Raw genomic sequence first — 14,787 nt, forward strand, 5'->3', positions numbered from 1 at the left:
GCGGAGTTGAAGAAGACATCTGAAAAGAGAATGCGAAGATAGCTAAACTTAGCCGGATCCAACACTGATACCCTATTCATCCCTACCAAGTACGTCAAGAAGAAAAAGCTTTGAGGGCTTACCGGAATGGATTCCGCGGTGGTCGGAGTCGCCGGCGGCGAGGTTTTGCTACGGTGGCTCGCTGAACTTAAGAACACGAAGAACGCCTCGCGGCGGCGAATCAGCTCCGGCGAAACTCCGGCGAACTCCGGTGCGGCGGAGGAAAAGCTCAGAGGCGGCGCTGTGCGAGAGGTGAAAAGGGGGGCGAATGGGGTGAATGGGGTGAACGACGGATATTTATAGGCTGATGGGAGGAGATTCGTGCTCCGCATCCTGTGGTCGGAACGCAAGCGTCGCACCGTTGGATGATCGACACGTGTCAAAAACCCTAAGAGGTGAAAATGGCTAAGGATAAGTTACCGCTCAAATTGCCCGAAAATAGCGCCAAGATTGGCGGAACTGTTTGAACTTCTTGAGGTTCCGGGTAAAAATTTAAAAAGCTATCAACCCTTATCCAAGCAGGGAAGTAACCCGGAGACATGTTATAAACAGTGTTGTCGATGGATGAAGTCCCGCGGGATAGAGGTATTTTCCGACTAAACGTTGGGAAAGGAGATAAGATGAAGTTGGAGTTCTTCAAGTTTCCCCATGTTGCCGAGATTGCCGGAAGTCACGAAGCTTTAGCAAGGCGGAAACAAGAGGTGAATCTCGGAGAACTCTGGGGGCTACTGTTGTGGGTATACTTCATGGGTGTACCATCGACAGTACCTAGATCCGGCAAGCCCGGGTGGCCCACAGATGGTGATGTGGCATGTGGCCCATCGGGTGGCCCACAGATGGTGATGTGGCATGTGGCCCATCGGGTGGCCCACAGATGGTGATGTGGCATGTGGCCCATCGGGCGGCCCAGTTGCTGTTGATCATGAAGGATGAAGTCCAGCCCAAGATTAGGAAGCCGGATCCTAACCGACCTTCGGAGGAGGCCGGATCCGTGGAGGCCCATGTGGAACCCGGATCCAGTACGTAGATGGAAGGCGGATCCTTGACGTACACGGCAAGATATTGTACTGTAGTTAGACAACTTGTAATCCGGCTAGGACTCTCCAGGTAAACCCTAGATCCGTGTGCCTTTATAAGCCGGATCCCGGGAGCCCTAGAGGCATAACGACAACTCATTGTAACAACGCGAAAGCCTCCAGATAATTCCAGACAAGCAGCAGTAGGCCTTGCCATCGTGCAGGTGATCCGAAGCTGGGTAAATCGCGTACCACCGTCCCGAGGACTCTCCGCCCAATGGCCCCTACTTCTTCTTCCCTCCATGAGGATCCCTCCTCTGGAGTACCGTCAAATAGGCAACGACAGTGGCGGAGGCGGCAGAGAGCGCGGAAGGGCACCTCGCGGCGACCAGGGCGAAGATCGCCAACGCCATGGCCGAGCTCGCGGAGGCGCGGGCGGCCATCGTTGCCCCTCCGGCGGACGCCGTCATCCACGACATCGCGGACGACGACCCCCCCCCCCCGTTCCCACCCGCTTTGAGTGCGCCGGCGACCAGCGGGTTCTACTCGCGTCCTTCGAGTCCCTGGCTGGGGACGCCCAGTGCCGTCAGGCTTGGGTGGCGGAGGAGGAAGCCCACAGCTATGTGATGGCCATCGCTCGGGGGTTAATGTGCTCCGACCTGGACTCGCTGCAGCGCACGGGCCCTTCTCCGGCGCGGGTCGAGCAGGAGAACCGGGAGCTGGAGGTCGCCATTGCCGCCAGGGACGAAGCGGTGGCGGAGGCGGCTAGGGATAGGGCCCGCTTCATCGCCGACGTGGCGGCGATCCAGGCGGCGGTGGCCCAGGCGAACGAGGACGCGGCGGCGGTCCAGGCGGCGGCGGAGGAGGCCCAGGCGGCGGCTACCCAGGTGGCGTTGGCCCAGGCGGAGGCCCTGTGGGACAGCTCCCTGGCCGAGGCCCTCGAACGCCGCAGGCGGCAGGACGAGATGTCGTTCGCCGGCGTGCGCGGAGTGCGCGAAGCGCTCCCGCTTCGACGACGGCGCCGGCCCTTCCGGCGGCTAGTAGTAGGACGCGCGACTGCGAGTAACCGAGGCCGGTGTAGGCCGCGCGACGGCGAGTAGGTACGGCCATTGTAGTTTTAGGTTAACTCGACTAACCATCTTTGTAAAGATGGTCCTTTTGGCCAATCAATAGTAATGAAAAAATCTTTTGCTTACCTACTCACTGCCGACCGGGCCCGGATGCACCCAACGCGGACAGATTCCGCGACCGCAGACGACCCAATCACTTTGCGTTGCCCCGCTGGAGGTGGTGACAGCCGCATTTCCGGTCACGGCGGACACAAACGGTCGCTCAGCGTCGCGCCGCTAAGATGCCCTAAGCACTACCCAAGTCAGTTTGGTTGCAAACCAAAACGGAGGCACTAGTGTACAATTTCTTTTGGAAGAGCCATGGCTATAATCCAAACAATAGGACCTTGCCAAAATTTTGGTCTTTGCCACTACGGTTACTAGTACAATTTTGTGGCATCTTTGCAGACCATACTCCCTCGCCTGTCTCCTGCACAGGGATGCCGTTGCGCCGCCTCCCGGCCTGCCGCCGGCGATCGCTCCCCCTCCCCTGGTGCTGAGCCGCCACATCTCGGAGCTCTACATCCTTCCCTGCCTAATCCGCGCCATCCCGCCCGCCGCCGGCCGCCGGCCGCCCCCTGGTGCTCTGCCGCCGCATCTTGCACTTTTCCCCACCCTAAACCCTCGCCTCCACCGACCAATTTCCATATCCTTTGGTCTCTCTCTCGGATCTCGGCGTCGTCTCCCTCCTGGCTCTGGCCGTCACCTAGCTGCTGGAGTGGATCGGAGGGGATCCATCCCTTCTCTTCTCCTCTAGGTAAGGAAGGAACCCCACGTCCCAATTCTTTCCTTTCCATGGCAGTAAGCGAGCTGCACTCCTTGAATTGGATATATGGTCTGCTGCCCGTTCCGATCTCCACACACTCGGAATGCCCCAAACGGACTCGGCCCTCCTTTTTTTTCTTCAGTTTCTGCATTCTCATTCTGAATGAATTCTGTTTGTGCAGGTACTCGCCTCCACCGAGCATGTCGCCGCCACTGCCGGACGAGCTTCTCGAGGAGGTCTTCCTTCGCCTCCCGCCGGACGAGCCGGAGTGCCTCGTGCGCGCATCCCTGGCCAGCAAGCTCTGGCTCGACACCCTCTCCGGCCCTCGCTTCGGCGGTCTCTACCGCAAGTTCCATGGAGCTCCGCCTATGTTGGGCTTCATTTACTGCCCGGCCTTTTATTCCTCGGGATACAGAATGGACGAGTACGACAAGGTTCCGTACTACAAAACCGCCACAAAGTTCCGTGCGCGCATTCCCGACGATGACTGGGGGTGCTGGTTCTACGAGCCGTGGGACTGCCGCCATGGCCGCGTCCTCCTTGTGGACGCAGATGCATTAGCCGCAGAGGGGTTAGCCGCCAAGTTTCTCGTTTGGAACCCCTTGACAGGCAGCCGGAGGGAGCTGGATGGGCCCCAGGCTCGAGATATCGTGGAATCCCAGAGCCTTACGGCCGCAGTGATTTGCGCCGTGCCCCGCTGCGACCACCGCGCGTGTGAGGAGGGCCCCTTCCGGGTGGTCTTGGTCACCCTGGACAAGAGTGATGTCGGTTGTGTTGCATGCGCATACATATCCTTGCCGCAGATGGGTGAAGGGAGCAAGCCATGCTCTGGTCTCTCTCTTGCGGATGAGTGGACTGAGTTGTCCGCTGATCTTGATCTTGTGGGTGTGAGTGCACGCATTGATTTTAAGCCCCAGGTCCTCATCGAAGAAGCACTTTATTTCGTGATTAAGAATGGTGATAGTGGCGTGCCGATAGCTATTCTCAAGTGTGACTTGGCATCTAATTGCTTATCACTGATTGATGTGCCGCCGCTGGAGTCTGGCGCAGACGGTGATAGTGAAACTATCCTCATGGCGACGGAGGATGGTAGTTTGGGGTTTGCACGATTGGACATGTTAAACCTCCGCCTGTGGTCAAGGCAGATGGGTTTCGACGGGGTTCTGTCATGGACTCAACATAGAGTCATCAATCTGAAAGAACTCCTCCCCATCCAAAATCCCAAGTTAAGACTTACACTGGTTGGATCTGTGGAGGGTAGTGATACCATTTTCGTGACCACAGATCTTGGTATATACGGGATTAATCTCAAGTCACGAAGTGTGAAGAAGCTATGGAAGAGAGAAATCTTTCATTATTTGATGCCATACATGAGTTTCTACACTCCTCGAGGTATGTGTGTATGTCCTTTGTTTTATGATCTGGGAATAATTCTCAAGTAATAACATAAATCAGATCAAAAGTTACATTTCATGTTTCAGTCGTGACACATATATCTTTTAAGCAAACTATGAGTGCTATGTAACACCCGAACGTAACACCTAATTATGCTTATGTCTACCTAATAGGCAATTTTTTAAAGTCATGTTTTCTCCTTTTTTTAATCTCACTGACAACTTTATTTCCAGAAATGGTGAACCCCGCCAATGCGACTCCTTGACTCCTTTAATAAGAGAAGCAGGCCACTCTCACCCTGTTTAGGAAAGATCACCACTTGGAGGCGACATGGGTCTTATGATCCGTTGAGTCAGTATTTAGTAGCTGCTTTTGTGCAGCGGTACTTGTTTTCCTATAGTGTGGTGTTGGCTTTTGTCATTAATCTCGTGAATTTAGCTGCGTCATTGCCCGTTGGCGTATGTAACCGGGAATGGATTATCTTGTAATGAATCTCTAATTTCTTGCAGTGTCAGCTACATGATCTGTTGTTTAATTAGCTTAAAAACACATCTTCAGACAGCAGCTCAGTCTTCCCATTTTTAAAACTTTACAGTTTGCTGTACCACCTTTGATCCAATCTCTATATTATCCCAAAAGAGGTAGCATAGCTAGTATTTTCGGTCTCTCAAGGGATGATGATGTTTCTGCAGTTCTGCATGATTTCTTGCTGACATGTCTTAATTTACGTTGTGAACTTAATTAGTGCTATGTGTCAAGTACCATTGTTACTGTAGTTTTTTAGCAAGCAATGTTACTGAAGAGTATAACACGTAAACTGGAATCTTGAGCTGTACATGCTGATGTGATATGGGCAAATATCTCGTAGAGATTTTATGCTTCAGTAACTCCACAAAAAGTGTTAGGTATTTGTTCGTTATTTGTTGCATATTTTTTTGGCCTACCATGGACATAATAGTAGACTTCATTGCCCATGTAGTGAGATGAAGATCTTCATATGTTTGGTCATAGAGTGCAAATCTATAGCGATCATTGCAATTATTTTGGTTTTCCATAATTTCTAGATTGATTCAAAGAGTGTCCTTAGTTCTTAGACAAAATGTTTCACTCAAAAGAATCAGCACACATTTATCTGTGCTTCCTGTGCCTATACATATGGAAGAGGTATTGCTCTGTCAGAAATGCCTGATAGCTAATTAACTTTGTTCGCCCTTCATGGGCACAACAAATTGTATTGTGAGCTGGCTGGTTTTCTGCATGTCATGGAGATAGCTTTGATTTACATGGCACGCCTGTCTCTCTTTTGCATTTCCTTCATATGTGGGTATTTTTCTTCTTCTTTACAGCAGGATATAAATTTGTATCATGTTATTCATTGCTGGAGAATCCTTGTTATGGTGACAGAATCTGAAGAGCAGGATGCCACCCTAGTCAACAGGAAAGGGGATAACTTGGAGGCAGCATGGATCTTGTGATGAAACATGTCACTAGCTCTAGCTGGTAGGTGTTTTGTTAGTGCTTTATTTCCCAATGCTGTTGTTGGCTGTTGTTAGTAAGTTTGGTAATTTTTCTCCGGTTGCCCGTCTTAAGGGTGATCTTTTGATCATGCCATGATGGGCATAATTCCCGATTAAGGTTTCAGAACTTTAGTTACATGGTACAATGCTAGGGTACTGATAAATTTGGTTGACGCCATGCAAGTAGCGAGGTCACGATAGATAAATTAGTTAGGTTCTTAAGCAGTACACGGCGCAAGTAAAAGGACAAATGCAGTAACTTGTATACAAGGAGTAAACCAACTTGCGCTTGCAATATAGGCCTGAGTCGCACTAGTGTGGACGTGTGGTAGGCGCTGTAAACTGCGCGCTAAAAAATCGCTGAAATCGCGCGTGGGAAGTGGATGCGCGAAAACCTAGCGCGGTAAAATATTTAACGCTAGCGGGATTCTGCGCCATCCTACGCGCAAAAAATGGCGCGCCGCTTCTAGTGCACACTATTAAACGAGGCGCGCGCCCCCAACCGCTTGAGAAGTTCCCACCACGCGCGGCTCCACCTTAGGCCGCGCGTCGCTCCGCCGTGATGTCTCCCCGCCGCCGCTCGAGCTCAAGGTACCGCGGTGCGGAGATTTGGAGTGGCGACGAGCGCATCGGCCTCGACACGTACGAGACGGCATGCGCGTACGACGCGATGGCCTGGCACCTCGGCCGTCCTCACCGTTCGATGAAATTCACCGATGTTTGGACGTTCCAGCAAGGCGAAGATCTCGCGCCGCTGCCGGCTGTCATGCAGGAGGCGAGGCAGCGCCATCATGAGCTCGAGAATCGCCTCCTCATCGCCGAGCGGGACGAGCGCATGCGCCTCGACTGGGCGCGGCGCTTCCCGGAGGACGCGGCCGCAGAGATCGCCTTCTTCGTCGAGAAGGCAGAGATGAAGGCGGCGCAGAAGGCGGCGAAGAAGAAAGATAGGGAGGTGAGGAGGGCAAAGAAGGATGCCGCGAAGAAGGGCAAGGACCGCGAAGAAGGGCAAGGAGCATGTACAGACAGAGCACCACATAAGATCAAACTCATGGTTATGTTCCAGGCTGTTACAGATAATTGCCCGTGATGCATTGTGCTGAATCCTAGCATTTCTCCATGTTATCTTTTCCGCTGATATATCTCTGTTTTATTTCCATGTTCTAGCATTCCTTTTCGATCAAGAGGACAACAGGCCTGATCTGCAAATCTATTCCGTAGTTTGCAATATCTTCAGATCGAGTCAAGGGTCTGAACAACCCATGGCTAGTTTTCAGATAGAAAGAGGTGTCGCTGAAGGTTGAGCTTGTGAGCGATGTGTGTGTGCCTTGAAATAGGCAAATGAACTTAAGCATTGGATGTAGAAGCTGCAGAGCCATGAGTTGCTTGCACATGGCGATTTTCCTGGAGAATAGGGGAGAAACAAATTAATAAGTGCAGTTAAATACCCGCTCTCTGAGAGGAATGATGAAGGCATCGGAGAAACATGCGGCCTGGGGCATCTGCTCGTTCTATTGCCAGAGGTGCCTAGTGTTGGTCCTGCTCAACTCATATGGGAAAATATAAAAGGATTTCAGAGGCTGGCTAATCTATTTTAGTTTCTCTAGCCATTCTTCAGTAGTAATGTCTTTTCTGTGACTTTGCAGTTGCCGTATTTTTTATGTAGCAAACACCTGCTTTTGCACGGATCTTCCCGTTGAGAATAAACATCAATATATCGGTCTCTTTAGCATACAAGGGACAACGGTCTGTATCTTAGGTACGTGTAGCATTGATATTTATGCGCAAACAAGCCTAAGACCAAAAGCAAATAACGGTCTGTAACATTGATATCAATGCTTTTTTTCTTTGATAGGAGTACGTGCCAACAACGATTTAACGCTCTATTTTCTGTGTAAAGCCAACAACATTTTGCTAACAACTAGGGGAAGTGAAAATGCTCCAGATTCTTCTAATCAAACGGCTGCCGTATTTTTTTTTTTTTGCATATTTGCAGTATTTTCACCTGATACGTTTCCTAACAACTACAACTAAAAAACATCCTGTCAAAGAGAGAACAACTACTAGAAATATGTTTAATGTTTTGGTGTTCAACATGCAGTAGTCGCTTATGATTTTGCTATCTCGAGATTTTTTTTTTGTTTCTTCTCCTCCTCGAAACAGGCTTTCGCCCCGCTATATTAATATAGCAACCAAGATACAACAAGCATGCTGGGACCGCAGCACAACCAGGTCCAAACAAAAACACAAAGAAAGATAAGAGAAACAAATGCCGACTACGGCTGAGCGACGAACACGAAAACAACTCGCAACCGCTGCGCCCTCCGGAAAAGTACCACCACGCTCCCCGCAATCCGAATCGCCGCATACAAAGCAACACCTTCAACAAGGAAAATGACGATGACGTCGCTGCTGCCCGGACAAGTCCTAGGGTTTCCCCGGTATGCGGAGGTGATGGGGGAGGGGTACACGCGACACCCTTCAGGAAGGAATGGCGACACCCACAGGCGTCGCCGCGTCGGTGTCGGACACTCCGACAGGGATTTCTCCCGACCCACACCGCCACCACCTCGAACAATCCAAACTGCGCCACCCCACCCGTCGTCCACCAGCGTACGCCACCACGGTCTTGAAGCCATCCTCGCCGTCGCTCAAAGGTCACCAACGCGAGGCCTAGAAGCGGATAAGGCGAGCGCAAGGTCGGGGATAGCAACAACACAACCACGCGGGAGGGAACAACCTCCACCGCCCCGAGCCGGCGGTAGTCGACCGGACGTAGCAGTAAGAACAAGCCAGGCCCAACCTGGCCCGGCAGAGTGCTCGCCGCCACGCTGCAACTGGCCGGTTGTCTGTCGCCGTTGCCAACCACTGCTGCCACACCTTCACTGCTACCAGGGGAGACGACGTCGCGCTAGGGGGCAGAGGCCCGCCCCAACCCGCATCGGGCCCGAGATCGGGCGGAGCGAACGCCACCGGCCGCCGGCACTCCGCCGCCCGCGCCGCGGCAGCGCCGCCGCGTCTGCTCCCAGCCGGCCTGCGGAAACCACGCCGCCAGGTCGACCGCCGCCGGCCGAAACGCACTGCCGCCGTCGAGAAGCCGCCCGCGCTCCCCTCCGCGCGACGGGTAAAGGCGTCCCCGCCGGCACCGCGCGGACAACGTCCGGCGGCCCACGCCGACGGCGGCGGCGGAGAGAGCTGGGGAGAGAGAGCTGAGAGAGGGAGGGCCTAGGATTCGCCCGTCGCCCGCGGGGGGGCGAGCGAGCGAAGCGGTTTTCCTTCACTTTAAACAACATTATAAACATTTCTTTTGATTGAATTGGAATCAGATTAAGCACTACCCAAGTCAGTTTGGTTGCAAACCAAAACGGAGGCACTAGTGTACAAATTTTTTGGAAGAGCCATGGCTATAATCCAAACAAAGATCTTGCCAAAATTTTGGTCATGCCACACCAAACACATCCTATGTCTTTGCCACTACGGTTACAATTTTGCAGACCATACTCCCTCGCCTCTCTCCTGCACAGGGATGCCATTGCCGGCGTTGCGCCGCCTCCCGGCCTGCCGCCGGCGCTCGCTCCCGCTCCCCTGTTGCTGCGCCGCCACATCTCGTAGCTCTACCTCCCTTCCTGCCTAATCCGCGCCATCCCGCCCGCCGCCGGCCGCCCCCTGGTGCTCTGCTGCCGCATCTTGCACTTTTCCCCACCCTAAACCCTCGCCTCCACCGGCCAACTTCCATATCCTTTGGTCTCTCTCTCTCTCGGATCTGGCATCGTCTCCCTCCTGGCTCTGGCCGTCACCTAGCTGCTGGAGTGGATCGGAGGGGATCCATCGCTTCTCTTCTCCTCTAGGTAAGGAAGGAACCCCGTCCCCATTCTTTCCTTTCCATGGCAGAAAGCGAGCTGTACTTAATTGGATTATATGGATCGCTGCCCGTTCGGATCTCCGCACACTAGGTGCTGGTCCTCCTTTATTTTCAGTTTTTGCAGTCTCATTCTGAATGAATTCTGCTTGTGCAGGTACTCGCCTCCAGCCATGGCGCCACCAGTGGTAGCACCGCTGCCGGACGAGCTTCTCGAGGAGGTCTTCCTTCGCCTCCCGCCGGACGAGCCGGAGTGCCTCGTGCGCGCATCCCTGGCCAGCAAGCTCTGGCTGGACACCCTCTCCGGCCCTCGCTTCCGCGGTCTCTACCGCAAGTTCCATGGAGCTCCGCCAATGCTGGGCTTCGTTTACTGCCCGCCCATTTATTCCTCGGGGGGATACAGAAGGGACGAGTACGACAGGGTTCCGTACTACGAACCCGCCACAAAGTTCCGTCCGCGCATTCCCGACGACGACTGGGGGTGCTGGTACTATGAGCCGTGGGACTGCCGCCATGGCCGCGTTCTCCTTGTGGATGCAACTGCATTAGCCGCCGAGGGGTTAGCCGCCAAGTTCCTCGTTTGGAACCCCTTGACAGGCAGCCGGAGGGAGCTGGATGGGCCCCAGGCTCGAGATATCGTGGAATCCCAGAGCCTTAGGGCCGCAGTGATTTGCGCCGCGCCCCGCTGCGACCACCGCGCGTGTGAGGACGGCCCCTTCCGGGTGGTCTTGGTCACCCTGGACAAGAGTGATGTTGATTGTGTTGCATGCGCATACATATCCTTGCCGCAGATGGGTGAAGGGAGCAAGCCATGCTCTGGTCTCTCTCTTGCGGATGAGTGGACTGAGTTGTCCGCTGATCTTGATCTTGTGGGTGTGAGTGCACGCATTGATTTTAAGCCCCAGGTCCTCATCGAAGAAGCACTTTATTTCGTGATTAAGAATGGTGATAGTGGCGTGCCGATAGCTATTCTCAAGTGTGACTTGGCATCTAATTGCTTATCACTGATTGATGTGCCGCCGCTGGAGACTGGCGCAGACGGTGATAGTGAAACTATCCTCATGGCGACGGAGGATGGTAGTTTGGGGTTTGCACGATTGGACATGTTAAACCTCCACATGTGGTCAAGGCAGATGGGTTTCGACGGAGTTCTGTCATGGACTCAACATAGAGTCATCGATCTGAAAGAACTCCTCCCCATCCATAATCCCAAGTTAAGACTTACACTGGTTGGATCTGTGGAGGGTAGTGATACCATTTTTGTGACCACAGATCTTGGTATATACGGGATTAATCTCAAGTCACGAAGTGTGAAGAAGCTATGGAAGAGAGAAATCTTTCATTATTTGATGCCATACATGAGTTTCTACACTCCTCGAGGTATGTGTGTATGTCCTTTGTTTTATGATCTGGGAATAATTCTCAAGTAATAACATAAATCAGATCAAAAGTTACATTTGATGTTTCAGTTGTGATACATATATCTTTTAAGCAAACTATGAGTGCTATGTAACACATGAACGTAACACCTAATTATGCTTATGTCTACCTAATAGGCAATTTTTTAAAGTCATGTTTTCTCCTTTTTTTAATCTCACTGACAACTTTGTTTCCAGAAATGGTGAACCCCGCCAATGCGACTCATTGACTACATATGGTTGGAATATTAATAAGGGAAGCAGGCCACTCTCACCCTCTTTAGGAAAGATCACCACTTGGAGGCGCCATGGGTCTTATGATCAGTTGAGCCAGTATTTAGTAGCTGCTTTTGTGCAGCGGTGCTTGTTTTCCTATAGTGTGGTGTTGGCTTGTCATTAATCTCGTGAATTTAGCTGCGTCATTGCCCGTTGGCGTATGTAACCGGGAATGGATTATCTTGTAATGAATCTCTAATTTCTTGCAGTGTCAGCTACATGATCTGTTGTTTAATTAGCTTAAGAACACATCTTCAGACAGCAGCTCAGTCTTCCCATTTTTAAAACTTTACAGTTTGCTGTACCACCTTTGATCCAATCTCTATATTCTTCTCCCAAAAGAGGTGGCATAGCTAGTATTTTCGGTCTCTCAAGAGATGATGATGTTTCTGCAGTTCTGCATGATTTCTTGCTGACATGTCTTAATTTATGTTGTGAACTTAATTAGTGCTATGTGTCAAGTACTGTTGTTACTGTAGTTTTTTAGCAAGCAATGTTACTGAAGAGTATAACATGTAAACTGAAATCTTGAGCTGTACAGGCTGAAGTGATATGAGCAAATATCTCGTAGAGATTTTATGCTTCAGTAACTCCACAAAAAGTGTTAGGTATTTGTTCGTTATTTGTTACATTTTTTTTTGCCTACCATGGACATAATAGTAGACTTCATTGCCCATGTAGTGATATGAAGATCTTCATATGTTTGGTCATAGAGAGCAAATCTATAGTGATCATTGCAATTATTTTGGTTTTCCATAATTTCTAGATTGATTCAAAGATTGTCCTTACTTCTTAGACAAAATGTTCCACTCAAAAGCATCAACACACATTTATCTGTGCTTCCTGTGCCTATACATATGGAAGAGGTATTGCTCTGTCACAAATGCCTGATAGCTAATTAACTTTGATCGCCCTTCATGGGCACAACAAATTATATAGTGAGCTGGCTGGTTTCTGCATGTCATGGAGATAGCTTTGATTTACATGGCACGCCTGTCTCTCTTTTGCATTTTCTTCATATGTGGGTATTTTTCTTCTTCTTTACAGCAGGATATAAATTTGTCTCATGTTAATATGTTATTCATTGCTGGAGAATCCTTGTTATGGTGACTAAATCTGAAGAGCAGGATGCAACTCTAGTCAACAGGAAAGGGGATAACTTGGAGGCAGCATAGATCTTGTGATGAAACATGTCACTAGCTGGTAGGTGTGTTGGTAGTGCTTTGTTTCCCTATGCTGTTGTTGGCTGTTGTTAGTAAGTTCGGTAATTTTTTCTCCGGTTTCCCGTCTTAAGGGTGATATTTTGATCATGCCATGATGGGCATAATTCCCGATTAAGGTTTCAGAACTTTAGTTACATGGTACAATGCTAGGGTACTGATAAATTTGGTTGACGCCATGTAAGTAGCGAGGTCACGGTAGATAAATTAGCTAGGTTCTTAAGCAGTACACGGCGCAAGTAAAAGGACAAATGCAGTAACCTGTATACAAGGAGTAAACCAACTTGCGCTTCTAATATAGGCCTGAGTCGCACTAGTGTGGACGTGTGGTAGGCGCGCGCGGGAGCGGACGCGGCAGGCACGCGAAAACGCAGAGCGCGGTAAAAAAATTAATGCGTGCGGGATTCTGCGCCAACCTACGCGTTAATACTAGTGCGCCGCTTCCAGTGCATGCTATTAAACGAGGCGTGCTCGCACCCAACTGCATGAAAAGTTTCCACCTCTCCCCCTCGCTCCGCACGTCGCTCCGCCTCCGCTCCACCTTAGGCCACGCACCGCTTCGCCGTGATGTCTCCCTGCCGCCGCTCAAGCTCCAGGTACCACGGTGCGGAGATCCGGAGTGGCGACGAGCGTATCGGCCTCGGCACGTACGAGACGACGCATGAGGCGGCACGCGCGTATGACGCGATGGCCTGACACCTCAGCCGTCCTCACCGCTCTATGAACTTCACCGACGTCTGGACGCGCCAGCAAGCCGAAGACCCTTGTCACGCTAGAGGCGAGGCAGCGCCAACGTGAGCTCGAGCAACGCCTCCTCATCGTCGAGCGGGACGAGCACATGCGCCTCGAGTGGGCGCGGCGCTTCCCGAAGGACGTGGCCGCGGAGGTCGCCTTCTTCGCCGAGAAGGCAGAGAAGGCGGCGCAGAAGGCAGGAAGAAGAAAGATCGAGAGGCGAGGAGGGCCAAGAAGGAGGCCACGAAGAAGGACAAGGAGGAGAAGGCCGCGAGGAGGAAGGAGGAGAAGAAGAAGGGCACCGGTCTGTCGACTATCGCTGTTGACTCTTCCTCCTCCAAGTTCGAGTGGTCGTCGACTCCGGTGTCATCCACAACAACGGACTCCTCCGAGTTCGAGTGGTCCGATTAGTGTAGTCTATCTTTAGTTTTAAATTCGGTTGTAGCAAATATGGGTTGAACTATCTAATATATTTATATTTTCAGTCTATTTTTATGTTTTGTTTGATCCATTTAGATGTCCAATTGTGTGAAAATGTGGTTTTTGGGGCTGCATTTTAGTGCATCTGCAAAAGGACCGTTTCAGCGCTGGATTTTGGCACGGCGGTTTACAGCACCCGGCGAAGTTCTCGCCGGCGCCGGGCGCTGCATCCGCATAGCGCGTGCTCTAAAGCCGATTTATAGTGCTGCGTTATACGGCGCCCATTGGAGATGCTCTAAGGTGAGGTTAATTCTTCTATGGCAAATGGCAGAGACCCCCTGTTGATAGGATTGCATGTTACAGTACAAACATTTAGCATGCACAGAGCATCACATACGATCAAACTCATGGGGAAAGGCCACACAGGTTATGCTCCACGCTGTTACAGATAATTGCGCATGATGCATTGTGCTGAATTCTAGCATTTCTCCATGTTATCTTCTCTGCTGATATATCTCTGTTTTATTTCCATGTTCTAGCATTCCTTTTCGATCAAGAGGACAACAGGCCTGATCTGCAAATCTATTCCGTAGTTTGCAATATCTTCAGAGTCAAGGGTCTGAACAACCTATGGCTAGTTTTCAGACAGAAAGAGGGAGGTGTCGCTGAAGATTGAGCTTGTGAGCGATGTGTGTGTGCCTTGAAATAGGCAAATTAACTTAAGCATTAGAAGTAAAGCTGCAGAGCCATGAGTTGCTTGCGTATGGCGATTTTCCTGGAGAATAGGGGAGAAACAAATTAATAAGTGCAGTTAAATACCCACTATCTGAGAGGAATGATGAAGGCATCGGAGAAACATGCGGCCTGAGGCATCTGCTCGTTCTATTGCCAGAGGTGCTAATCTATTTTAGTTTCTCTAGCCATTCTTCAGTAGTAATGTCTTTTCTGTGACTTGCAGCTTGCGGTTGCCATATTTTTTATGTAGCAAACACCTGCTTTTGCACGGATTTCCCCGTTAAAAAT

At 51.1% G+C, this 14,787-nt stretch overlaps 2 protein-coding genes across 2 annotated transcripts; both read left to right on the forward strand.

Annotated features, from left to right (window-relative positions):
- Window positions 1–2,794: 2,794 nt before the first annotated feature.
- LOC124686221 lies at window positions 2,795–4,886 on the forward strand. Its single transcript, XM_047220211.1, has 3 exons — window positions 2,795–2,921; window positions 3,112–4,322; window positions 4,559–4,886. The coding sequence occupies exons 2-3, from the start codon at window positions 3,131–3,133 to the stop codon at window positions 4,588–4,590; spliced, it is 1,224 nt and encodes a 407-aa protein (XP_047076167.1). The 5' UTR covers window positions 2,795–2,921; window positions 3,112–3,130; the 3' UTR covers window positions 4,591–4,886.
- A 4,544-nt stretch (window positions 4,887–9,430) lies between these two features.
- LOC124686222 lies at window positions 9,431–11,634 on the forward strand. Its single transcript, XM_047220212.1, has 3 exons — window positions 9,431–9,687; window positions 9,856–11,078; window positions 11,315–11,634. The coding sequence occupies exons 2-3, from the start codon at window positions 9,872–9,874 to the stop codon at window positions 11,344–11,346; spliced, it is 1,239 nt and encodes a 412-aa protein (XP_047076168.1). The 5' UTR covers window positions 9,431–9,687; window positions 9,856–9,871; the 3' UTR covers window positions 11,347–11,634.
- The last annotated feature ends 3,153 nt before the right edge of the window (window positions 11,635–14,787 follow it).

The sequence above is a fragment of the Lolium rigidum genome, chromosome 2 (genome assembly GCF_022539505.1).
Source record: "Lolium rigidum isolate FL_2022 chromosome 2, APGP_CSIRO_Lrig_0.1, whole genome shotgun sequence".
NCBI classification, from domain to species: Eukaryota; Viridiplantae; Streptophyta; class Magnoliopsida; order Poales; family Poaceae; genus Lolium; species Lolium rigidum.